A 26,735-nucleotide genomic window follows, 5' to 3' on the forward strand; every position below is an offset into this window, starting at 1 on the left:
CAGTAGTGTAATAAGCCAAGTAAAGCAGCTACAGCTCTGCAGTTCTAAAACGTGGCAGATTAATTTCTATTATTAAGAATATTTATTATTGTCAGCCATTTTAAACATTGTACATAGTCTGAACGTTAACACTGTAGTGTGCTTATATGTAAAAAAAAAGAAACAAATAAAAAACTGAAAATGTCAATACTTACATTAAAAATGCTTTTAAAAGTTAAAAATGGTAGGTTAATGTTCTTAAAAAAACAGTGCTATTCTTAAATGTAAAGTGTTAAAATATAGTCAATTTATCACCACCTGGAAATGTTACCTGGACCTCAGAAATATAGGCTATATGTCATATATTAACTAATATTATATGTCTAATTCATATAAAAATAATTTTTGATGAATTTTGAAATATATGTAGCATGTACAAATGACACATTTGATATCGCCGATACCACTAGAAGGAAGCCCGCGTACCAGTAGCGGTATACATACCACAGTTTGAGAACCACTGAATTAAAATAAACATAGGATTTTACTGTAAGAAAACTGCTCATTTCAATGCAAATTTCAAATGGCATTTAGAGGTTTTTGCATCTGAACTCTTCATATATATATGAAGTGTTAGACTATATAGGTTGGACTCTCTTTTGCCTTCAGAACTGCCTTAATTCTTTGTGGCATAGATTCAACAAGGTACTGGAAATATTCTTCAGAGTATTTTGATCCATATTGACATGATAGCATCTCACAGTTGCTGCAGATTTGTCGGCTTCACATCCATAATGTAAATCTCCCATTCCACCACATCCCAAACGTGCTCTATTGGATTAAGGTCTGGTGACTGTGGAGGCCATTTGAGTACAGTGAACTCAGGCCATTTTCTGAAAACCCTAGAGATGGCTGTGCTTGAAAATCCCAGTAGATCAGCAGTTTCTGGCACCAACAACCATGCCAAGTCCCTTAAATCACTTTTCTTCCCCATTCTGATGCTCGGTTTGAACTGCAGCAGATTGTCTTGACCATGTCTACATGCCTAAATGAATTAAGCTGCTGCCATGTGATTGACTGATAAAAAAATTTGTGTTAAGCGATTGGACAGGTGTACCTCATAAAGTAGCCGGTGTATGTATGTATATGTATACAATAAATATATATTTTTCTTACTCTCAAATAAAAGTAACAATTGGCTTTTAGCTAACAATCTTCTTGAATGTTCTGTTGAGGAAAAAAATATTGAATTGCCTAATAGTATGTTTGTGTAAACTATAATATGGTATAATATAGTGTATATTTAAAGAAATAAACATTTTTCAGGTGAACTATGCCTGTTTTTACAGAAACTTCCTAAAATTAAAGTAAGTCAAAAATAAATAAATAAAACAATAATCATTGCTGTATGTGGACACCCAGTGAGCCACAGCAAAGTTAAATTCAAATCTCCACTGGAGCACAGTATCTATAGCCGCTTGGGCTTTTTTTGAGAAACTTATTAGAAGTGGGCAATGACCGCCTGAGTCCGGGACGATAAAACAACAGAAGCTTTTTCCTGAGGAAGTGAGGTAATTGACTATGAGTGCAGGATCAAGTGCAGCCACCGGCTCAACTCATGAAGAAAACGGCAGCATATCTCGTCCTCGCACCTGTGCTATGAACAGTGAGGCGTAAACCGACAGCGCTCGCCATTCTCCAACTGCCTTTCAACAGTCTGAATATGAGCTGCGTGCTTCTAACCTTTTGTCATGGCCAACAGGATCGAAACCCCAGTTCTGCTGTCTGTTCTTGTCGATGATTGTTGTTATTCCTGTCTGCTTTCAAAAAGATGCGCTAGTACTGGTTTGAAAAGGAAGAGATGATAGGAAGATAGCACGAAGACACAGAAAAGGCTTATTTTGGGTCATTCTTTAAAAGTCTTCCACTGTTGGAAATGTCAACACCGATGGAGACAAAAGAGTGGAATCAATAATATCTGGGTGTCCACACGAGAGACGAGGTTACTTGCACCCCTGCGGCCACATTCTCATCTGTACCATTGTTTTTGACCGAGAATCTGAGACTGCGGTGTTGATGGGACAGATGACCCTCTGAAGTCAATCCAGATATCACACTTTATTGTCTTGGGAGATTTCCTCAAACCAGCAAGCATGACTTCTGGAAGAAAAGATGTGTTGCGGCACTTCAGCCCTCAGGGTCTTCACCTCAAGCCCCTCAGAGACACGTTCTGTCCTCTTTCTGTCCAGATTGCTTTTGCTTGTGGTATTTCGCTCATAACTCAAGGTCTTGGCATCATGCAGAGCTCTGTTTGCTCTCATTCTCTTTTCTCCACCTTTTGTCTTCATTTAGACTTTGAACAGCAGAATTAAATGTCAGCTTTGGGTTTGGGCTTCGCTTTGTGCTTGTGTGTGAAATAGAGCTGAGCAGTGATGGAAGGATGTTAGGCATGCCTGTTACATCAGTATTCTTTGATTTGTGTTTTCTGCCCAGTGGCTCCACTTTGAAACTCTGCAGCTGAAACAAACCCACAGTAGTGGTTTTTAAATTACTATGGGATATAGGATAAACTATAGTGACACTACACTTTTTAGATAGAAAATGAAGCAAACATTTAAGTTAACTGCAGAACTTTGAGACAGGCAATTTGTGTTTACAGACATGCACACACAATTGTACTGAAGACAACATCTTTGATGTATGTTATTGTAAATACAATACTGTTTAAAAGTTTTGGAACAGAACATTTTTTAATGTTTTAAAAAAAATTGTTTTCATGTTTATTAAAGAAATCATCTCTGAAAATAGAAGAACTTTTGTAAGATTATAAATGACTTCTTTAATTCTTAAAAAGAATTTTTAATCTCTGCATTTTCATTATTATGGATTGCATTGTATTGTTTATTATTCTAAAAAGGTAGCCCTATATAAATTACAGGAGACCGTGAATTATGTAGCCAGATGTATGTATGGCTGCATTTTATTTTTAAAACGAACACTATAGGGCGGTATCAGTGTTAATTTCGTTGACAAAAAAATTTCGTCATCATTTTTGTGACGAACAAGTTTCTACAATGAAAACTTAAAAAAATGTAATGGTGATGACAACTATAATAAAAATATACTGACATTTTCGTTGACTATTAAAACGAGATGCGGATGTGATTGAGGGACTTTTTTTTTTTGGAAAATATCCCATCAGAATTAATGTTGGTGTGTGATGCATGATGCATACGCACACATTTTAAAAGTAACTGATTCACAGTAAAAAAAATGCATCATCTTCCATTGGGGCGTCTGTCAGATTAAACTATAATAAAATGGCCACAGCTGAGAGAAAAAGAAGATTTACATTTGATGTCAAGACAAAAAGACCATAAAACGTATGGGAAGGAAATAGCTGAAAAAAACTACAAATCTAAAGCAACATCAGCATGCCAGGAAATCATCCTGAAATCCAGCAAAGGTAAACTCGGATCTTTTTTATTATCATTTAACTCTGCATTTTTTCTTTTGCTTAACTGAAGCGGTAAAGCCTCTAACAAACCTTTAGAGAATTTACTCTGTTAGATTGTGGTAAAATCAGAAAATGTGGTCAAAATGTGGAGGGATGGGGGGTACAGATGGCAGTGGCCTCTAGGGGATTTACGTGAGAACAGAATGGCACTCTTAACAGAATTTTGAGATCTGAAAAAGCATTTACATCGGCCTCTGGTGGATTTACAAAAACAAAATCTGCAAAAAAAAAAAAAAAACTTAGCCCTTGACATATTTTGCTTGCTCCAGAATTTAGGGGTATGTAATTAGAATGAGCCTGGGTTGTATTTAAGGGTGACAGTACCCTAAAATCTGTTAGCTTAAAAGACAATGAATGTCCTGGCAGAAAATCTTTCTTTCTTTCTTGTATTTATTTTATTGAATCAATAAATGATCATTTCACATATATGTACTTATCTTTCAATTGTGTAATTTTATAAGCAGAGTAAAAAAGTAGAAAGTAATACTGTTTTAGTAACAGTAATACCTTTCTTATTACTTCAGCTTGTTGCTAAAAAGCAACAGTTGCAGCTCATCTACTTAAAAAAGGTGGTCATTGCTTTTAGTTAGTTACTCCACAACACTGAAAGCTAAGGCAGTAGATTAGATATTCTTTTCCATTTAAAAGCCAAAGCTGTGCACCACATCGAGGCAAGAAACAGGGAATCTAATGAAAAGTTACATAACGATCTGCGTGTCTGAGTGTGATAACTTCATCTTAACGTAACTGGATTAGAGTGCGCCCATGCGAAATGAGAGAATATTCAAGCTTTCTGCATATCAGGTGGCGAAGAATTATCACTTCTCCCAGAAAAACTGTTCAGCGGAACTGCAGAGCTGATAGGATCTTTCATCATGTCTTCTCGCTGTAGTTTGGCAGAAGGCATCCACTCCAGCCAGGTGATTTGCCCCATTTCAAGTTAAAAATAAATAAATAAAAAGCATGCTTAGTGTAACTGATGAAGCTCTTTCCGTTTCTGTCTCTCTCCCATCTCATATTCCTCAACACCACCTCCAGCAGCCCGAGGTGTGAACCCTGAGAGCTCACAGCAATCCTCCTTCGCCACAGGAGAGATATTTCAGAGACTGGAGACTGCGGACTCTTGGATGAGTGTCAGATCCGACTAGCGATTCGTTGTAGTAGCTGGAGGTGCAGTGCCATGCAACAGCACACTCCAAATTGAAGTTATCCTTTAGTCCTGACCTTGGATGAGCTTCCCACAAATGCCAATGCAAAAAAAGAGAAAAAAATCCAACCCCATCTCAGACTTAGTTCATTTGGATCAGATCAAAGTCGGCTTTTATCAGTGCCCGATGGCACTCCGCTCATACCACTTTCTGGAGAACGTACGTATGCTCTCCATCCAGCCTCAGTTAATCATTCTTTCACTCACTCTCTCGCTCCTTCACTCTTCCGACTGGGTAATTGCGTATTCCGGTCTCTTATTCTGCAGTCATAAACGTTAAACAGGAATACTGTTTATGGTAATGATTCTTCCATAAGCACCACGCAATACGTGTAATTATATGACTCCGTCTAGTCAAATTGAGATGAGAGCAAATTTCAAGGGTTTCATTAAGATGGCAATTTCTTGGAATTACTGAATATTCCGGAGGCAAAATGGCTGCTGAGATTAGAGGAGGTTGCTTGAGAATTACTCATTTCTAAACCATCTGCTTCTCGAATTACGCATTAGGCAAACTGTTGGTTCACAGTGGACTCTTATTGAATTAGGGTTCAGTCATTGTGTTAAGGGCGGCCTGGCACACCAGCGCACCGCGATCGCAGGCCTCAATCTTCTTTCTCATTGCTGTTGCTGAGCTCCGCACACCCCTTCATTTATCTTCCGGCTGGAGAGGAGAAAGAGGACATTAAAATCACTCCAAACTGGATGGGAACAGACAGTCCTGTCCCTGTCTTCACTCCATTTGTTAAGTTATGTTAATTCTTGTCAAAACCATTCAGTGAAAGAATGACCAAAGCCCATCTGCGCTTGCAGACAAACCTCCTGTGGCAAAGTGGATGGGGAAGAGGTTTAAGGCCCTGTTTACAACTATTATTAAGATCCCTTTAGGTCGATCGGATCACAAGTTGACATGGGAGACACATTCCTGCTTTCACCTGGAGTTTAAAAACATCTCCATTGTCCACTGTTGATGTTTCTAATGAGGGAGAACATATGGCAGGTGTATGTTTCCATTTAATATTGCAAAATAATTGAGTAATATTTGTTTTTCTTTTGTTTGTGTATACAGTTGAAGTTAGAATTATTAGCCCTACTGAATTATTAGCCCCCCTGTCTATTTTTCCCCAAATTCTGTTTAACACGTGTCCAAGCTGATTTATTTCACAAGATAATATATTGATTCATTAAATATATCTATTTCAAATATATAATTATATCTTTGCCAAAATGACAGAGCATTTTACTAGATATTTTTTAAGATGCTAGTATTCGGCTTAAAGTGGCATTTAAAAGCTTAAAGATGCAGTATGTCAGTTTGGCACCCAGTGGTTGAACTAGGTATTGCACTCCTGGATCAAAACACATTTTCACTCTGCTTCCCCTCTGACTATCCCACTCAAACGCAGGTTGCCAGATTGATGACACCAACAAGAGTGTGCCTGACTATCAAGCCTAAAGACTGATTTAAGGCTCATTTGAAATGTTTTCTAGCTAAAAGCAACAGCACATGATAGAAAAAAAAAAATTTCTTTTTAAAAGGAGTTTTTGTCCTAAACAACACCAGAAATGTATATTTTAGAAACAGCTTCTATTTTTCACAGATGAACAAGAGAATAAACAAACTGAGAATGATCACCTCAGGCACACCTCATGTGCTTTATTCGGTGTTAATGCTAACAATGTGAGTTTGAATGTTATTGTATGTGACATTTATTGCCATACAACTGAAAGCAGCTGCAGATAGTTCACCTCAGATCTTGAAATTGAACTTCAGTTACTCAGTGCAATCCAACATATTAATCATTCAACATGTACATATACTAATGTTAAAGAGGTTTAATATGTATAAATTAGATTGTAAACCTTACTATTTTGCTGGAATGCTGTGTAGTATTCTGTGCTTCTGAATGGCTATATTTAAATTTCTATTGTGTTTTGTCTGGTGCAAAAAGACAAATTCCTTATTACCGCAAATCTCGTCACGTAGCGTGTTCTCAGGAAACAATGTAACCTGCTCACCTAATGTTTACATTCATAATATTTATATTATTCGCTATTTAATAACCCCATGTGGAACTCTGAATCAGCATCTCATTTCTGAGGCTGTTACTGTCCACTGGAGGTCACATTTCAGTCGCAGATGCATACTTGGAAAGCCTTCCTGAATGAATGAATGAATGAATGAATGAATGAATGAATGAAATGGACCATTTTCCACCAAGGCAACCCAAAGTGCTGAAATATAATTGGCTAAAGTGGCACTGAGCAGGTTAAAAGAACCAAAGCAAAGACAGACACGTATTGCACATTTTCAAAGCAGAATATCTGACTTTAGCATTGTTTTCAGAAAACAAGAATGTTTCTTAAATATCTACAAACATATCATGCTATTTTTATGCTTTAGAAGAGTCAACAACTTACAAACAGCACCTTTAACTGGGTTAATTAGGCAAGTTAGGATAATTAAGCAAATTATTGTAAAAGTATGGTTTGTTCTGTATACAATCAAAAAATATTTATGAAAAATATGTTTAAAAAAATAAAACATTACCCATAAAAAAATATTATTGGTCATACCGTGAAAAATCCCTTGCTCTGTTAAATATTATTTGAAAATATTTGAAAAAGAAAAACAATTCAGATAAGGGCTAATCATTTTGACTTTAACTGTATATAGTTTACATTTGAATGAATTTTTAAAAAATATTTTACTGAAATATTATTTGATTGTACTACAATGAAATTAGAATTAAATTATTAATTTTATCCGTGAGATATTCTTACAATAAAACCACATGAGCTTCACAGGTTAAAATGTAGAAAACACGAAATGTAAAGCTTTTTTCATTTTCTTTTTTCTGCACATAAAAATATTGTTTTACTCGTGATTTTAGCTATATATGCGATATGAAACACTAGAATTCACCCTTTTTTTACAATTTAGGGATCACATTTTCATCACATGATAGTATGATCATGTGACACTTGTTTTGGTGACTGGAATGTGCAGCATATGATTGATAGCACATTCTATACATGAAATAAAACATTCATAAACCTCTATTTGGAATTAATGAATTCTGAGAGCTTGTCTCTAAAGATGTACTATAGTACATAAAAAAAGAATGTAGTAAAATTCCAACTTAGTTGAAAAAAGAAGAACTGGTAACACTACAATAATTGCAACATATAAATGTAATAAAGACATCTACATCTAGACATCTTTTCACACAGAAAAAAGTAATTTCTGCCTTTCTTTATAATAAAACATTTTTAAACATACAGAGTAACTTTTATCATATGCCTGAAATGTAAGTTTTTTGCCTGTTCATTTGGGTTATTTAATCAATTACGTACTCATTCTAAATTATCTTAAAAACCACAAACAACTCTTAAAGAACTGGTTTGTAAATAATGCAATAATTTATTTATTAATGAACAAATAATTAATAACAAAATATGAAATCATTAAGCACATTATATATGTACTTGTAAGTCAAGAATACATAATTTGTAATGGTATTTATAAACAGAATGTAGAGGTAATGCTTATCATATGATGAACTATAGCGTATACTGAACTTAATCAATAAATTATAGTGTGCAGTTATTAAATCCTGTATATTCAGGCAAAATGAACAATTGTTTGCATTTAATTCCACACTGTATTTCTATTAAGTAATTTTATTAAGGCAGCATAGACATTTAATGTGTTGACATTTGTAAAGCCACTGAATTCTTTTTTTTTTTTTTTTTTTTTTTTTGGAGCATATGAACATTAAATTGAGATAACAGAAATGATACAGATAGTATTATGAGAAAGGGAGAGCTTTCCCCTTCAAAACATTTTACTATTTCAGACAGCAGTTCGACCACATGAGCATTTATGACGAAAGCAATCCGATGGATACTGCAATCTGTGTCTTTCACAAACTCATGAAGTGGCCGAAACTTCACATATTTTATACCCCTGTATTTAGTGTCATCCACTTGTGATCATATCATCAAAAGTGCATTTTACTACCACGTCTAAACAGGGCCAAAGAGGAAGTCAGATCTTTGCCATTCTTAGTCTGTTTATCCCTCCGTCCAGTGCACATTAACATCTTAATAGGAATCTGTGTTAAAGCATGTCTTTTGCCTCCTCCCTTCTTTTTGACAAGCGTGAATTAGGTGTCAGGCAGATTCCCTCAGACTTTAATTGAATCTCCCTTCCCTCCCGCTGGAAAAAAAGGGGGAAATCTAAAGTCAAAATAGCCTATTAGGTTTATCAAGTCATGTTTTGTTGGGTTTGGCAGCATCATCTCTACATCCCGCCCTCACCCTCCTCACACCACAGTTGTTTATGAGGTGAGATTGGGTGGGATGTTGTACAAGCACACCGCTCTGTGCTTTCTTGCTTTTCGTTATCCTCTAATAAGTTGTGGCCTGCCGTTTTTTGTTTTTTGAACTCCCCCAGGAAATCCTCTCGGCTCTCAGGCTCAGGCCACAGATGAGAGCGGGAGATTGCCGTGGGTAAACAGGGAAGGCTGATCAACTCCTCGTGACTGGATTACCAAGCGTCAGATTGCTCAGTCGAGACATCCTTCCCCTCGCTTCCTTTCCCTTCTCATTGTGTTTTTTTTTTATCAAGTGAGATGTTTGGAGTGAGGATGAACCCGCGGGCTGATAAAACACTACACGGACCGTGAGATGTAGCAGAGAGATCGCATGTTCTCCTTGCTGTTGGGGGATCCCAACGGATAAGTTGTATTAAAAGAAACAGATTTCACATTTTCGATTTGTCAGAAAATATAAAAACTGATACAAAATTTCACACAGAAACAAGTCATTTTCACCTTGTTTTACCTTCAGAGAAGAGGAGAAAGAAAGAAAAAAGAAAAAAATATTTATTTTTTAAATTATTTTCATTCAATAAACATTATTAGTCATGGTATGCGTAAATTACTAGATATGAAATTATCCTTTGTCAGCCATTTTATTATTTATTTATTTATGCATTTTCCTTCAGCTTAGTCTCTATTTCAAATAGCTCCACAGTGGAATGAACTGCCAACTATTCCAGCATATGTTTTACAAAGTGCAGGCCCTTCCAGCTGCAACCTACTACTTGGAAAACCCTATACACACTCATTGAAACACACATTCATACACTACAGGTAATTTAGTTCATATGCAAGTTTATTTTTCATTCTATGGCAGAAACACCATTGAGCCTCACTAGGTCCTCTTGTATGGGAGCCAACTATTTTCAATGAAAAGGCACCAAGCTCTGCCCAAAAAGTTGCTAAAAGTGGCTAGATTACGTCATATGTTAATTCGCATATTACTGGCGTCATCATTTTTTACCATTTCTGTTTGTTTAATAGCCTATGATTAATTAAGGGGTATTTATATTTGCACTACGCTTTATGTAAGCACGCCAATGTAACTAAATTTATTGCTGTTTAAATACAGTATATCATTATAGATGTGTTGTGAATTTGCAGTAATCTCTCAGATGTAATAAACTCTGTTCTGAAAATTGAAGTTCTGAAATTGTCACTAAAATATCTGTGATTGTGAACAAGAAAAGAGTAAACGGTCAAATCAAATTGTTAAAATAAAGGAGAAGCAGATCGGTTTGACTGTACAAGGGAAATACCTTCACACTGCCAGTGCTAGAACATTTGCTGTCGGTACGCAGAGGAGTGATCTGCTGATGGGAGAGGCTGCTGTATGAGGACTGACTGGGCCACCTGTCAGTGCTCTAAGGCTGGGGAGGGGCCGGTGTTACCCGTAGCTTGTTGAGAAGAGTAGGGACTTTACAGTATGGACAATTGACACTCTATAAAAATCTCAAAAAGAGTGGCTAGATTTGTTGCTAATCACTTTTTCGAAAACTTATCGCTGGGGGGTTTGAAAAGTCACTAAGTCTAGTGACAAAGTCGCAACACTGATGGGAGCGCATTTGTTATAAAACGCTCACAGGACATTCATTTAGACAACTATGCAGATATATTAAATAGTAATACAAAAATACACAAAGAGAGACTTTCACTTTTACTTTACACAGATTGTGAATGAACAGACTTACATGTACTAGTTGCTGACGCGATCATGAGGCTGTTTTTGCACCAAGTTTGAAGTTATTAATCAGAGAACAAGATAATTTTAATATAGCATGATCCAAAATTTATAGTATAATATTGAGAGTTAATGTTCATCTCACGGCCCACCTGCAGGATCCCTGAGACCCACCGAATAATAATCCCTGATTTAGTTCATCCAATTCACCTATAGCGCATGTCTTTGGACTATGGGGAAAACCAGAGCAGCTGGAGGTAACCCATGCTATCACAGGGAGAACATGCAAACTCCACATAGAAATGCCAACTGACCCAGCTGGGACTCGAACCAGCGGCCTTCTTGCTGTGAGGCAACAATGCTAACCACTGAGCCATCGTGCCGCCCTTAATTAATTATTTATTAAAATGCAAATTTCAACTTCCCTTATGCAGAATACATGATAATATCATTTAACTACATCTATGTGGTGTGCATAAATGCTAGATAGTCATATACTGGATTTGTTCAATAGTACTTGATGTCACTTCCACAAAAGATTTCTGTTTAACACGATCAACTATTGCATATATAAAATAAATATTAAATATTGTGGGGCCAAAAAAATACCATTTCTAAATGCTCACAATGCACAAATGTGGCCATAGTTGAAGAAACAACCTTGGATGTGCAGAAAAGCATGTCAGAAATCCGTGATGTTGGTTATTAATGGCATGGAGATCGTTGGTGTCTTTCATTGGCTAGCTCGAGAGCCATGTCTCCTGTCTATTTTCTCGCAGCACTTCTCTTCAAACTCTTTAATTTCCGAGCCGAGTGTGAGATATTGATGAAAAATTTTGCTCCTCCTTTGCTCTGTAAAGAACCAATCAAGTCCACAAACCAGCATTAACTTTGGGTTGTCATGGATCCCTACACTTGATCAATAAACTTCACATATCATTACGCCGCGCAGCCTCAGAGGCCTGCCTTGTTCTGTGGGTGAAATGGAATAAATCTTTGTTAAAAATTGCTTGTGATTCGCACTTTTAGTCTTGAGGGCAAAGTGTATTTCTTCAGCTCGGGCTTCAGACAGCTCACAGTTTGTGCCAGATTCGTTTGAGTTATAGTCAGGACTGTAGTTGTCAAAAGAATATAAACAACAAGGCCCTCGTCGTCAGAGCTCCACTGTCACACTCGTAAATGTTTAACCATTTTCAGTCCCACGCTTGCTATTTGCATCACTTCTGTTTGTTGGTGCCTGTCTGTAGTTTAGAGGTCTTATTCTGAAGAGGTCGATTTCAAAGATGCTCGAATTTCTCTTGCAGGCTGCATTCAAAATATTGTAAATGTTACAAAATATTTTTATCGGCTTGCATACCTATTGTATGTTTAACTATAGTTGTATAACATATTAACATACTTATAAACCATGAATTAATAGACCATGTACTCAGTTCATTGTCTAGTGTGTGAAGTTTTAAAGATTATTTTGGAATTCAACATTGCCATTTGAATGCCTTATAAGCTTAATAAAATATCATTTTATTTTATTTAGTAATTAAATTTGCAAGTGCATGAAATAAGTGGTAAATAGGTGCATAATACTTTAAAAATATATACAGACCCCCTAATTTTTCACGATGTCTTTTGTCATTTTTTTGTGATTAAAAAGTGCTACTTTTGTGGTGGTAATTTCCAGAAATGTGTGGACAATTTTGTGATTTAAAGACGTATATATAAATATAAAAATTGTATATGTAAATTATTTATTTACCATATTAGGTAGCCGACTATGTTAGATTCAAATTTCACTACCAGGAGCATCTGACATCATGTGCCTCACTTGGGACATGCATCAGGGATTCCCCTATAGTACACCAAAAAACAGGAAGCCGTAAAACTTATCAATGTCAGGGAAGCTTTTTCTCACCTTAACTCTTGGAAAAAGAGTTAAACGAAAAAAAACATTTATCGATTTTACGCACATCATAATACCCGCCATACATGTAAAGCACAAATAATGTCCTTTAATTCGGTCACATCCAGCTGCCATCATCTTTGAATTAACCTCCATCATTGTTAGCTTTCTGTCTCTTCCATTGCTCTGTTTGTTAGAGGTTTCCCACTTTCTTTTGCAGTTTAAAGCACGTCAAATGCACAAAACGCCCAATTCACATTTCACATTTTAAGTGTGAAGAAAAAGCAGTGTGCCAGTATTCAAATTGTGATGCACACATTATGATTCATATGTATTAAGGCCCAATCACACCGGTACGCTTTTTGTTCCTGTTTTTCATCAACGTTTAACACTTTGTCACTAAACAAAAGAGCTGCTTTTTTCGTTGGTGTCTGAACAGAAAGAGCTGTATTATAACGCAACAGCAACTAGAAGAGAGTAGCAAATAGGATTTGATAGTTAGTTTTATTTCACATTTCTTTTTATGACTTGCAAGTTCACTAAGTGCCATCTAATGTCAGGGGGTAATTTTGCACTTACACTCTGCTCAACGCTGATGAAAGTTTGAATGCTGAAAAACATCTCAAAAAACGCTGACGATAAACATGAGCGGAAAGCGTCCCGCTGTCTATGAGCCTTTATATGTTCATACCAAACTAATTCAATGTTTACTAAATTCAGTTTTTTTCTGTTTCTGTTTAAATAGTTCTTAGCAATACTTTCAGTTTCTTATTAAAGCTAATTAAAATGGCTATGCATTGCTAATGTGCAAATTATGTTACTAGTCATGTGAATTATATGTATAACACCCTTTAATAATTCATTGCCCTTTAATCATTTACTTACCCTTCACTTGTTTTTAAAAAATATTTATTTATTTGGTGGTATGTAGAAAAATGATGATTGATTGCAACCATTGACACACTGAGTTTCTTTTTCTGTTGAAAACATATGAAGATATTTAGAAAAATATCTTTACATTGATTTCCTATGAGTAGTACTATGGAAATCAATGGGGTGATATTTTCTAAGTAGAAAAATGGGCAAAATATAAAAAAAAATTCCCATTGATTTCCTATACTGTAAAACCCACCAGTCAACTTTAGCAAATGAAATGAGTGGAGTTAACTCAAAATTTACTTAAAGTTAATTCTACTCATTTGAAAAGAGTTTTGAACTCAGTGTTGAAGGTAAACAGTTTATTGAATACCTCATTACTTCAAATTAAATGGAGTAAGTAGACAGTACTAGTATAGATTAGTTTTTAACTTAAATGGTTTGTAGCAATCGGTTTCCTCAAATGGTTTGAGTTGCCTTAACTTATTAGTTTTTAGTAGGCAATGCAGTATGTAGTGCTGTCGCCTCACAGCAAGAAGGTCGCTGGTTCGAGCCTTGGCTGAGTCAGTTGGCGTTTCTGTGTGGAGTTTGCATGTTCTCCATGTGTTCGCGTGGCTAAATTGCCCATAGTGTATGTGTGTGAATGAGTGTGGATGGGTTTCCCAGAGATGGGTTGTAGCTGGAGGGGCATCTGCTGCGTAAAACATGTGCTGGATAAGTTGGCGGTTCATTCCACTGTGGCAACCCCGGATTAATAAAGAAAATGAATGAATGAATGAATGAATGAATGAATGAATGAATATTGGGTTTTACAGTACTCAGTTGGTTTGAGTTCTCTTCATTTATTGGGTTTTACTGTGGTCAACTTACGTTGTTTACTCAAATGGATTAAGTTCACAGTACTCATTGTTGCAATCGGTTTCCTCGAATGGTTTGAGTTACCTGAACTTATTGGATTTTACAATGTATGAGTAGTACTATGGAAAGATCAATGGAAAGATATTTTCTAAATTTCTTCTTTTTTCTGTTCTTCTTATCGTCTTTTTTGTTTATGAAAAAGAAACTTACAATTGTTTAAACAAGTGAAGAGTGCATTTGGATTTTTGAGTGAACAATCTCTTTTTTAAGTTTGTTGTCAATCAGTAACACAGCATCTCTTGACTCTCTTTTTTTCTCAGATTCCCAAGCAGGAGCAGAAACACAGAGATCAATGGACCATGCCCTTATCGGAGGTGTGGTGGCCGTCGTGGTCTTCGCCATGTTGTGTCTTCTCATCGTTTTGGGCCGATACTTTGCAAGACACAAAGGTAATTCAGACCCCCACCCCAGCCCCCAGACTTCCTTTCAACGTGTTGTCAAGGTCAATAGACTTTCTAATTATTTTGGATAAGATTCTGGATTGGCGAAGAAGCCATCCTGGCGTCGAAGCTCTGCGGGTGCTTTAAATTGGCCCGTGGCTACGACCGCATTAAGGCCGCTATCCCTCTGAGTGTACCGTGCTGTTGTTTTCTGTAATATAAAGTGGGCACAGCATCTCCGCTTTTCATCAGGGCTACTGCCTTCATTATCACGCCACAGACTGCAAGGATGGGAATAATCCCATTCGGAAATGAAGTTTGAAGTGGATCGCTTATTCCCACCACCTTGCAACACTTTCCAAGGTTAATTCTAAAGCACAAAGTCAAACTAAACCCAAATCTGGAGAGGATTTTATGGAAATTTCCTGAATTATTAGACACAAATAACAGGTTTATTCTAGCAAGTGCGTGTCAGGCTCGATTTTCGCTGCTTTTCTTGTTTGTTTTATCTAATAGCGCTCGATCTGGAGGGTCAGGTTTCATCTGCCTCGCCTCGCTGTAATCAAAGTGTCTCCATCATGGGGACGTCTTACCTGTAGTTCTGACACATGAAAGACAGTATAACGCAACCGAGTGCAGCACGGTGAAATTAATGCCTTATTTGTTGGCAGGTAAAGTCCCTGCAATCGACCCTCACTCTAAATTAGAGAAGCTGCTCCAGATGCTCTTTAATCTCTTTTAAAACCTTGCAATTGCATCAATCAGAGGCCCCGAGGTGCTGGAGATATTGCTTTTATCAACACACATTTTCTCTGAATCCCACACAGGCACCTACTTCACACACGAAGCCAAGGGGGCAGACGACGCGGCGGATGCCGACACGGCCATCATCAACGCCGAAGGGGGCCACAACAACTCGGACGAGAAGAAAGAATACTATATCTGAGTCCTGAGGCCTCTGTTGTTCTTAATATTTGCTTTTGTTTTGGTTTTGGCGGGAGGGGGTGGGGCATGGGGGAACTGAGATCTTTATTTTTCTTTTGTTTTGGTTTATTTGTCAGTTGGTTTAGTTTCTTTCCTGGGGATTGAATGACGTAGAATGCTACACGGGCAGCTGAGAAGATGTAGGTATTTGTGTTATACAGCGGGGTCAGGGGTGGGCTTTGGGGGGGGGCGGGATACCAGACGTTGCCAGTTATAAGTGTAGAAAGTGTCACCACACAGCAACCTCCCCAACTGCTGGTATTTTTCGTTAGTTTCTTAAACCATTTGCAGAAAATTCTGTGCCTTGTTCTGAATTTTTTTTTCTTAGTCATGCTTTACACGCCATCTATCATTTACAACGCGACCCTAAACCCCCCCTCCCCGAAAACACACATACACCTTCATCTCTGATGAGACATCTTTTGGCTTTCCTATGAAGGTACATGAACGCACACCTCAATACATTCCCCTACACTGTGGGCATCTCCATCTTCTGTACTAAGAGCAGGCCAAGTCACATGATTCATTCAATCCCAGGTCTTCAGCAGCATCAAGGGAAGTACAAGCAGTTTCCTTCCTTCCTGTTCCCTTAACAGTTTGATGAGAATTGATCCTGAAAGTTGCACCTGTTTCATTCTGACAAGCATTGCAGTAGAAATTACTTTACCTATTTTTTTTCCAGTTGTACAGTATGTGCCAGTACATTTGAAGCATCACTACAGAGCATTGGTGCAGATGATTCCTGCTACTCTGCACTTATGGAGGCTTATCGCTGAATCCCTTGCAGAATAACCACTTGAGCATTACATGTCCGATCACATGCTAGCATCATGTGAAATTGGTGATTTTTGGAATATTTTCAGGTGAAACCCATTTGTGAACACATACTCAGATGTGTTTCATACGAGTTCCTCAAATTTCACATTTGATTTAACTATGTAATGGCATATGTAAAGCTGGGTTTTTCTGTAAGGGAAGCCTTTGCAGGTATTTATTATTTCAGTATAACGTTGTCTTTGGTTTTGTTAGCATTTTCATCCAGAAACGTTTTCGCACATGCCATAATATCGAAATGAGAGTCGCCATCACTGAAAAAGGTCTAAATGCTGTGGCTTACATTTTCTGTTCTTGTTTTATGCTGTAGTTTTCCACACAGGGCTGGTGAAGGTGACCCTCTAGCACACGTAAATAACTACCTAAAATTGTGTCAAATTTCTTTTGCTTTATGCGTCGGTTATGTTAGGGGGTAAGCGCAGCAACCATCATGTTTGTACAGAGAGGGAAGATGTGGAAATGATTTGATTTCTATAACTTTACTACCTTAAAACACATTTCAACAGCCAAAAAAAGAAAGAAAAAAAAAACATCTGCATTTGTGTCTCGTTTGTAGGCGAGTCAGTGAGGATGTGACATCGATGTTAAGCAGTCCAACAAGTGTGTAATGGTATATGATTGCCTGTCAAGTTAATTGCCTGTTTGTTCTTCCTCAGAGGAAACGGTGGCAATCGCAGCTAGCTTATCCTAGTGATATTAGTATTTGAATATAGACTGGCCAAATATCCCAGACTCTGGTGCGGGGAAAAAAAAAAGCATCACAGTGAAATAATTTTCTCTTAAAGTGTAAACAATGTGTGTTTTATTGTTTATAATTGCTGTGAGTTGCTCCTCCGGGTTCCTGCTTTCGCATAATATTGCTGGGCTTGAAATGAGGTTCGTTTGAATGGAGAGTGAAACAAGCAGTTTTTTATTACCAGGACAGTAAAATAAATAAAAAAGACAGAAAAGCTTTTAATAACATTCCAAATATTTTAGGCAACTGATGTAATTAGCCTCATATGTGGATTTTCCCCTATATTTACAATCGCTGTCAACACATGACGCTAACCAAAAAAAACAACACGCTCATGCTTTCTCCGCTCCTGTGAACACATTTCGCCTAGCTACAATCGTAGCACCCGTCAAGGGTACGTAACGTAAGGTGGCTAAAGATGTCTACAGTACTTTTCCTAAAGAGAAGTATTTCTTCTCATTTCCTCATGACTCTCTCTGTAGTGTAAGTGAATTTAGACGCCATAGTTTAGCCCTGCTGAAATCAGCCTCAGTGTGTACGTAAAAACGGCGAGGTTGAGGGGGAAAACACACTCTTGTTCGCTTTATTTTCTTATTTATAAAGAAGAAACAACACGAGCATCCACTTTTAGCGTATGTGCATTAACCATGGGAAACACTTTGGACACGTTTGTTTTTATGTAGAATACAAATCCGAGGGAATGTCTTGCAGCTTGATGGTTACCGTTGCAGTTGAGATATACAGTTGTGTGGCTTGTGCTTAACTAGTGAGCATCATTTAGCTTTGGTCTGGCAGCTTCTGAACAGGATTTCAGACATCCCTTCTCTTTTCGCGTATGTGAGAGACATGACATCAGTATACTAATTTTGTGGTACTTAGACTGGGCCGATGTACATTTTGTTCAACTTGTTATGTTAGACCTGTTTTAAATGTGATTACTGTGGTTTAATCCACTCTACTAGGCGTTCGAGGACTTGGATGGGAAGACGCAGATCTCTTTTTGTCGTCTGTCTCTTGTACAGCAAGTCGAAAAAGGTCAAGTTGAACGTGTCCAAATACGACTACTTGTTTTGAGATGTGAACCGGGTCATTGTGTTTGTTGTTTTCATTACTTTTGTAATGCCCCTTGTTTGATAGTGCAACAGTGTTACTGATTGAAACGTTTATTTGATCTTGACGGTTTCGTTTTAAGCCCTGTCTCAGGTTCACGTACGATTAACGGTATATTTGCATCTCAGGAAGAATGCAAAGTTAAAGCCCATGATTAAGAAATCAGACAATAATTACTAATAGGATCAAGCTGGATCTCAAATCAAATGGTGAATTTTATATTTGAACTACATGTTTTATGTATTTGTTTTTGTTGTTGTTGTTTATTTGGTGCACTGTAAAATGTGTACATAGGGTACACAATGTTAAGTATTATCTTTTTTTAAGTCCAACTTCACACAGAGAGGACAGGAAAGGACAAACCAACTCAATCTCATGAGAAACGTAATTATTTTATGAGTTTTGAAATTGAATGAAGCATGAAGGTTCACCCCTAAAATTAACCCTCATAGGGGCACAAGCAGATTATACAAACACGTATGAATTATATTATACAGTTTAACACAAACACACACACACACACACACAAAGTAAAATAGTTACAAGATACCATGAGAGAGTGTTGGGGAAAATGTACTAATCTGAATTCAAAGTTGACATGTTTCTCGTTCTGGTTCCAGATTGTTTGAGAACTTTTATCATTCATTGTTTTTAGGTTGGTTCTTTTTTTTGTCTTTCTGCTGTACTTGGGCAATGTTACTGTGTATTAATGAAGAAAAAAATATCCACATTCCCATACACATTTTGTATTTGTTCATATTAGACATTTTTACAAAAAAAAATGGAGAGTTCTTGTCTTAATAAAAAAGAAAAGATATTAATGTTCAAAGTAACGGCTGGTATTGTGGTGTTATTTCCTGTGTCGCATGCCTTGAAAATCTTATTCGTCCATTGAAGGTGAAGTCAAACTTTCAGAAGTGTGAATGAAAAGAACTATTTTGCTATCGTCAGGGATTTGCACAGCACAAGGAACTGAATCCATTTGACAACTGACAGAATCTCATCAGGAAAATGTGCTACGTTTATCTTACAGGATGCTTGTGACGTTAATGTTGAAGATTCTCCATCTTCCATACAGTTATTTTTTCTTGAATGTTCAAAGAATATCTTACATCAGATGGTCCTAAAAATATCTTTTCATAATGCCTTCAATATGGTGGCGCATATGTTCTAAACAAATCTGTTTGGATTTAAAGAAACTGCGCACAAAAAATGAAAATGCACTGACCTTCAAGTGGTTGTATGACTTACTTTTGATTCTGTTAAACACAAAAGAAGATATTTTGAAAACTGTTAGAAATCAGTCACTTATAGTCATAGTACGTAGGAAAATACAACCCAGGCTCATTCTGATAATGTGTGTGTGTGTATAAATATATATATATATATATATATATATATATATATATATACATCCCAGGAGCTATGTTTTTCCTTTTGCGAATCCGCAAATTTTGTTTTGTCCCACCTGCTTTTTGCAACTGTTCTTCGACCGACTCGAGCCCCTTCATCACTGTCAACTCCACTCTGCTTCTCAAATCCTCTGACGTACACGATGAGACAATGAACAAACTACGTTCACTGTTTTGTCACAATACGTTTTCAGAATGAGCCTATGTTGGAAAAAAAAAAATTCAAGTTGACTTGAAAGTAGATGGCTACTGGTTGTTCCTAAAATCTTTGTGTTCAACAGAAGAAACTTAAACATGTTAAACGGTAAATAGATAAGGACAGGCTTTCAATTTTTGTTGTGACATCAATTTTTTCCTCTTGTTGTGACGTTTGGCATGGGATCGCGATAAATGCAAGTTACACCTCTCTAACTTACTACAAGTTACCCCCCTGTCTTGCAGTCCACAGACTTACACTCGGATTGGTCAGTCAGTCGACAGCAGCCTCTGATGTATTTATGCCAGAACTACAGGCACGAATGGCACTCGTGAGAGAAATTCATGTGGTACAGGTTAATTGATTACCATAAACATCAATGTTTACATCCAAGCTATAAAATATTAGCACAGTGTTTCTGTAATAAATTGTAAGTTTAAAGGACGGAAAAAATAATCCTAGTAGAAAATATTAAAATATAAAGCAGACTAATAGCCATACAGTAAATGTAAAAATTTCAATGGGCCAAGAAAAGCATGTGTGTTTGGTCATGTGTGCAGACAGTTAAAAAAAAAGTCTGCATTGGCCCAATAAACACATTGTGACCTTTCAACGAATAACCATGCAGCTCTAGATCTCATTTGCTTGTAGTGAATCCACTCATACAGATCCTCCAGTAAGCTAATTTCATTTCTGAATGCACTTACCACAGATGCTAAAACACCCTAGAAGCTTTTACAGGTTTGCTTTCGCTTCAGAACCAGTTGAAGATCTCCAGTCGAGGCTCCCGCTTTCCCATCTCCTTATTATCCCTGGCATCTGATTCTCCAGCCCTGCCACACTTCGGCATTGTGCTTTTATCCTGCTGAACTTGGACAGAGGCAGCCTACAGAAAGAATATCTCTCAAGGCTCTTCTCAAGCTGTCTCATGTCCGCACCCTGACCTCGCCGCCCAGTGCCAATCTCAGCGACACACTCTGCAGATGCTGACCTTGAGTTGTAGCTGTTTTTTATTTTTCCTCTTTCTTTTTTCCCCTCCCTCTATATGATGCCTGGTTTTTGATTGCCTGCGCAGGAGCTCAGCACTAGGGTTGTCACACTGCCAAGGCTCAAAGTCACCCTCTGCTCAGATAGGATGGATCTGGAGGTACAGGCAGAGAGAAGAGCACAGATGTCACGTGAAATCATCTCCATTCCAGAGAGAGAGAGAGAGACAGAAGCAGATCTGGGGGAGAAGAAGGCGCTTCGTGGCTCAAGGCGATGGCAGGATTTCATCATGTCCTGTAGCTTTGCTGGATTATGGCAGAGCCTGTAAAGGTACACCATATCTGGATTAAAAATCACATTTTAATACTTTTTTGACATTTTCGTGAGCCAATGCGATAGAGAGGCTCTCAGCACAAATCGTTGTGATTTTAGGAGATATCGCAGACAAGAAATGGAAATTCTGTCATCATTTACTCACCCTCATGCCTTTCCAAAAGCCTTTAGGTGGAATACAAGAAGAGATTTTTGATACTTGGAAGGAAATAGCTTTTGGATGTTAGAAAAAGCACAATTGGGGGGGGGGGGGGTAGGGGGGGGGTTATAATGGTTGTAACCTCAGTGTGAAACCACTGTAAATAAATAAAGTTATAAATGATGTTATAGTGTAATGTGTAATCTAGATTTATTATTTATTATAATATAGAGTTTTAGTATTCATTATTTTAACAGCATATTAAATATTACTAATCACAACATTATAGTGATGGTTATTATTATTATTACAGGTATTGTTATTAATAATGTTATTGAAATTTGATTTCTTTCCCAATTAGATGTGTTCGGTAAAATATTCATTTGTATGTATTTTATATGCTACTGTACAAAATAAATAAGAATATTAACATTCAGATCTGGGCTGCACGGTGGCACAGGTAGCACAATTGCCTCACAGCAAGAAGGTTGCTGGTTCGAGCCTAGGCTAGGTCAGTTTGTGTTTTTGTGTGGAGTTTGCATGTTCTCCTTGTGTCGACATGTCTTTCCTCAGGGTGCTCGTTTCCCCCACAAGTCCAAAGATGTGGTTTAGGTGAATTAGGTAAGATAAAAATTGTATGTGTGTGTGATTGAGTGTGTATGGATGTTTCCCATTGATGGGAAAGTTGGCGGTTCATTCTGCTGTGGCGACCCCAGATTAAAAAAGGGACCAAGCCAAAAAAAAAAAAAAGTGATTAATTGATTGAACATTTAGATCTTATAAATAGCAAGTTATAGCTTTAGGCCAATGAATCTAAAGTTATGTACAATATCTCAGTATAAAGTTATCATTTTTTTAGATCTTAAATTATATATATATATATATATATATATATATATATATATATATATATATATATATATATATATATATATATATATACATGGACCAATTGGCCGACATATACAGCTAGACATACACTCAATGTTCACTTTATTAGGTACAACTTACTAGTACCGGGTTGCACCCCTTTTTGCTTTCAGAACTGCCTTAATTGTTAGTGGCACAGAATCAACAAGGAACTGAAAATCATATTGACATGATAGCATTGTAAGAATTGAAATATTACAAATATTTTTGATGTCTTTGACAATTCAAACATGAGCTGAAAACAGAGACTGTTGACTTCACAACTCAGCAGGTGGGAAAGCGGGAAAAACCAGCTCCTGCTGCATTTGCATCTGAGTCTGCTGAAACTCGGCTTCAACCACCCCAACTCACACATATGGTCATTTCAATGTTTGAATGTTCTAGATTAACCAAACTGACTTTAACTATCATGTTTGATATCATTTGAAATGTCTCAGTGCGACTGGTACAATGGTCTCATTCTCTCAGATGTAGACATAATCAAAACAATAAATATATAAGATATAGCATCTTTTGAACCACTGTGAAGGGTGTGACTTTTCCACATGCAGCACTAAATGCAAATGCCTTTTGTTATGCACACACATTCCTTAAGGGAATTCTTGGATTACTTAAGGTAAGGTTTGAGAAAGGCTCAGCGCGATTCTGCTTACCCAGATCAGCCCGTAACATGGAGCATACGCTCCATGTTATGTATATTTTGAAGTCAGGAATGCATCATTTAATCTTGAATTTATCTTTGATAACTTGATGTCTTGTATTGATCGTTTATGAATTGACTGAATGAATTGGCATAATACATATTTACCTGACTAATAAATTGTTATGTTTTGAATTATTCAAACAGAGTACATGTTATTATCTCTAGTAGATTGTGGTAATTTCATAACACCACAAGCCCCTGTACAGGTTAGTAGCAGACTAGAACAAAGCGGAGCATTGCGGCACGCTATGCGATGTCTCTAGAGCTCCGACTAACACATTGGCATCAATTTATGTATACTTAGACTGTAAAAGGATATCTAAGGGGATAGTCCTTCACCTGTTAAACTTATAATACTATTTAGATAGTATAGTGATTATTCAAAGTTACTAATAGTTTAAGTACGACTGGTCTGCTTAATTCTATAGTAATGATCATTATATGACTAAATAGCTCTGTTTGATTTAGGAGGTAGCAGACCTATGGGGACCGCATAAAAAATATCCTAATTTGAGTAAGTAGGGTTCTGCCGTTTTAGGATAGCGGTCAATCGCCACTGTTTAGTGACCAAGACTGACATGCTTGTGCTTAAGAAATTGTATACTTGGCCGGTACAAGATTCAGGATGTTATAGGGATCCCAATGAATGAGAATAACATAAAATGATGAACCGAAGAGAATATTCAATCATAATCTAAAATAATGTGAAAGGAAACAAAATAACCTTCTCAATGTTTTATAACTGGAGTCAGATAAAACGAGGATAATTATATTATTATTCTAAACTACCTCATACTAAAATTGGAGTCAGATATGAGTTAAGCTTAATATAAATCAACATTGTGCACTGGAAAGACCGAACATGCAGTGAACCTTTATCCACCAGTGGACACCCTCATTGGACCATCTGCCTGGACCTTACAGCATTACTCAGTTGCTTCAGATTTGTTGGCTGCACATCCATGATGCGAATGTACAGTTTCACCACATTCCAAAGGTGCTCTATTGGATTAAGATCTGGTGACTGAATTTGCATTAACGAGAAGTTGGACAGATGTAACAGTGACTGGTGAGTGTATAAATACTTTGACCTATAGCCTGATATACACTGATGGATGGATGGATGGATGGATGGATGGATGGATGGATGGATGGATGGATGGATTACATATTTTCATTTGAAAATAGTAAAACTTGTTGGATTTCTCATCGTTTTAGTATTTTCTGAAGCCTACAGTGAATGAGCTACTGCATGTAGATTTTTTAAATGTTAACAGGGAAGCAACAGTTTTAAAAACTTATTTAATGTCATGGTTTGTGGTAAATAATGTCAGAATTTCATGTGAACTCTCCCCAACAAATGGACATCAGGTCTATTGAGATCTCATATAGGGCCCGCGCTCACTGTTACAGACACTAAATGGATCTATTGAAGGTAGCTGGAAAGGGGAAAGTCATTCAGAGCAACAATAGTGTCTCTTAATAGTATTGGCCCTCTACTCACTGCAGTCTGTGTCCACAGGTGAGAAGGAGACCAAATCCTGAAATTGCAGGAGATTTACAGGGATTGAGATGGAGGAATAATCCATTAAAGCACAATATAGGGGGTTTGTGTCAATACAGGCATTTATAGGACTAGTCTGAACAGACTTATGACATCATGTTTGACTCATGGAAAAATCTGATTCAGGGATTAATCACAGTGTGAATCATCTCTGATTAATTAGACTCCAGCCTTCGTCAGCATGTTCCTGATATCCCAAAGATATTTTGGGGAGCAGTTCAGACTGATTGGATTTTTTTGAGCCTTAAATCATACAGTGGACCCAAAAAGTGCACTTAGAAATGTAATGAAATACCAAAATAGTAAATCAGTTGGCATTTATTTGTTGCACGAGCGAAGTAGTAAAGCAAAAAATGTTTCAGGTTTAGTAAACAGGGGAAACCAGCATGAAACCAACAGCAGTCTTAAAAAATGCCAGATGAATGTGGCAAATTTTGTGGCTGATTGACTGACAGTGCATGAATTAGAGAACACAGACACTGCAGCTCATTTCCATAATGACCAACACAATCTACCAGGAACAGTGCAAATCAATGTACAGGCAAACAAACAGAGTGGATGACAGGAAGTCAAATTTTGGGTAATCTTCTTTTAACACAAGCACAAAATGCTATTTGGAGCTTTAAAGTAATGCTGAAAATACTTTTTTTAACTTAATACTGCAGACCTAAGCTTCATATGATTCAATTGAGTCTTCATATGAGTCACTACACAAACAGGCTAAACTAAATAACATTTAGCTCCTGACACAATTTACATCCTGTAGTTGACTAATATTGTTAATTTGAGATATAGTTTGACTGAAAACACATTTATGATATTTATTTGAATTGTTTAACACAGTGCTGAGCATAATTAAGTACACCCCATTTTGATAATGAATATCTTTATCCATTTCTTAGTAAATATTGGCAATGTAGTTTGGTGCGTTTAAACAAAACAGATTTATTAAACAGATATATTTATTAAAATAATATTTTAGTCACCAAACATATTTAGAAATTGAAAGATAATACAATTAAACTCAAGTGAAATATTGCAAAAAAAAAACCTACAAAGTTTGAACTAAATTTTTACTTTGTTTTGCTTCACTTAATTGTCCTCTTTTTTTAAAACTTGTATTCATTATTTTACTATTACATATAAATTTGGGTGTACTAGTTTTTGGGCCGTTATCATAAGTTATTTAATTATATAAGCACCAAATTTGTCTTTAGCACTAACTAATCTTATATATATATAATAAAAGAAAATGGTTTAAGGCCCAATTCTGAGAAATAATGTAATGAAATATTGGTTACAATACAAATGTTTGTAATTTCTGTAGAAGTCCATCTATTAGCCCAATGACGAAACTAACAGCATGGTCGAGGGTTAAATGCATGTAAGCCTTTTCTAGTGCATCTGAAAAGAATTGTGTTTTTTAATAGAAATTATTTATAATTGTTTTTTTTTTATTGTATTTCTAACTGTAAGAACGAATCACATTCATCATTTATGACTTAATTTAGAGTTTTGATTTAGATATGCTTAAGAAACCAAGGTTTCATCTAAAAAAAATCTTCTTTAATGTTCTATTGGAGAAAAAGTGTTCATTGACCTGAAAGTAAGCAAATAAACAGAAAATGATTTCTTCTGCAAATCATTTTAAAGAAAAACTGGTTTATAAATTGCACTAAAAATCAGTTTTGGAAATCAATTGAAAAATCGCATCTAATGCTTCAGATATTAAATGAGACATACTACCAAGTACTACCAAGCTTACAGTATATGTATGCATAAATAATGACCTTTCCAACTGCATTCAGAATAAATTCCCCCTCCACGTATAAATGCAAGCCCAGCAAAACCGATGCCTATACATTAGCATGCAAACTAGCATATTAGACGCTAAAAGGTAACGATGAAAAACACTTTTGCCCTCTACTTAATTTGCATAAGCACTTTCGTTCCTCTTCCTGTTGATT

General features: G+C 36.7%; 1 protein-coding gene across 8 annotated transcripts in view; it reads left to right on the forward strand.

The window, feature by feature from the left end:
• The window catches only part of cadm1a (cell adhesion molecule 1a), a 462,812-nt gene extending 443,475 nt beyond the window's left edge, over positions 1–19,337 (forward strand). For 7 of the 8 annotated variants that reach the window (XM_005161197.5, XM_021468894.2, XM_005161198.5 and 4 more), the window contains 2 exons: positions 14,721–14,849; positions 15,668–19,337. In XM_005161197.5, coding sequence (XP_005161254.1) covers positions 14,721–14,849; positions 15,668–15,786 — 248 coding nt within the window. In that variant the 3' untranslated portion in view covers positions 15,787–19,337. 8 annotated transcript variants of the gene reach the window in all.
• The last annotated feature ends 7,398 nt before the right edge of the window (positions 19,338–26,735 follow it).

The sequence above is a fragment of the Danio rerio genome, chromosome 21, assembly GCF_049306965.1.
Source record: "Danio rerio strain Tuebingen ecotype United States chromosome 21, GRCz12tu, whole genome shotgun sequence".
NCBI lineage: Eukaryota > Metazoa > Chordata > Actinopteri > Cypriniformes > Danionidae > Danio > Danio rerio.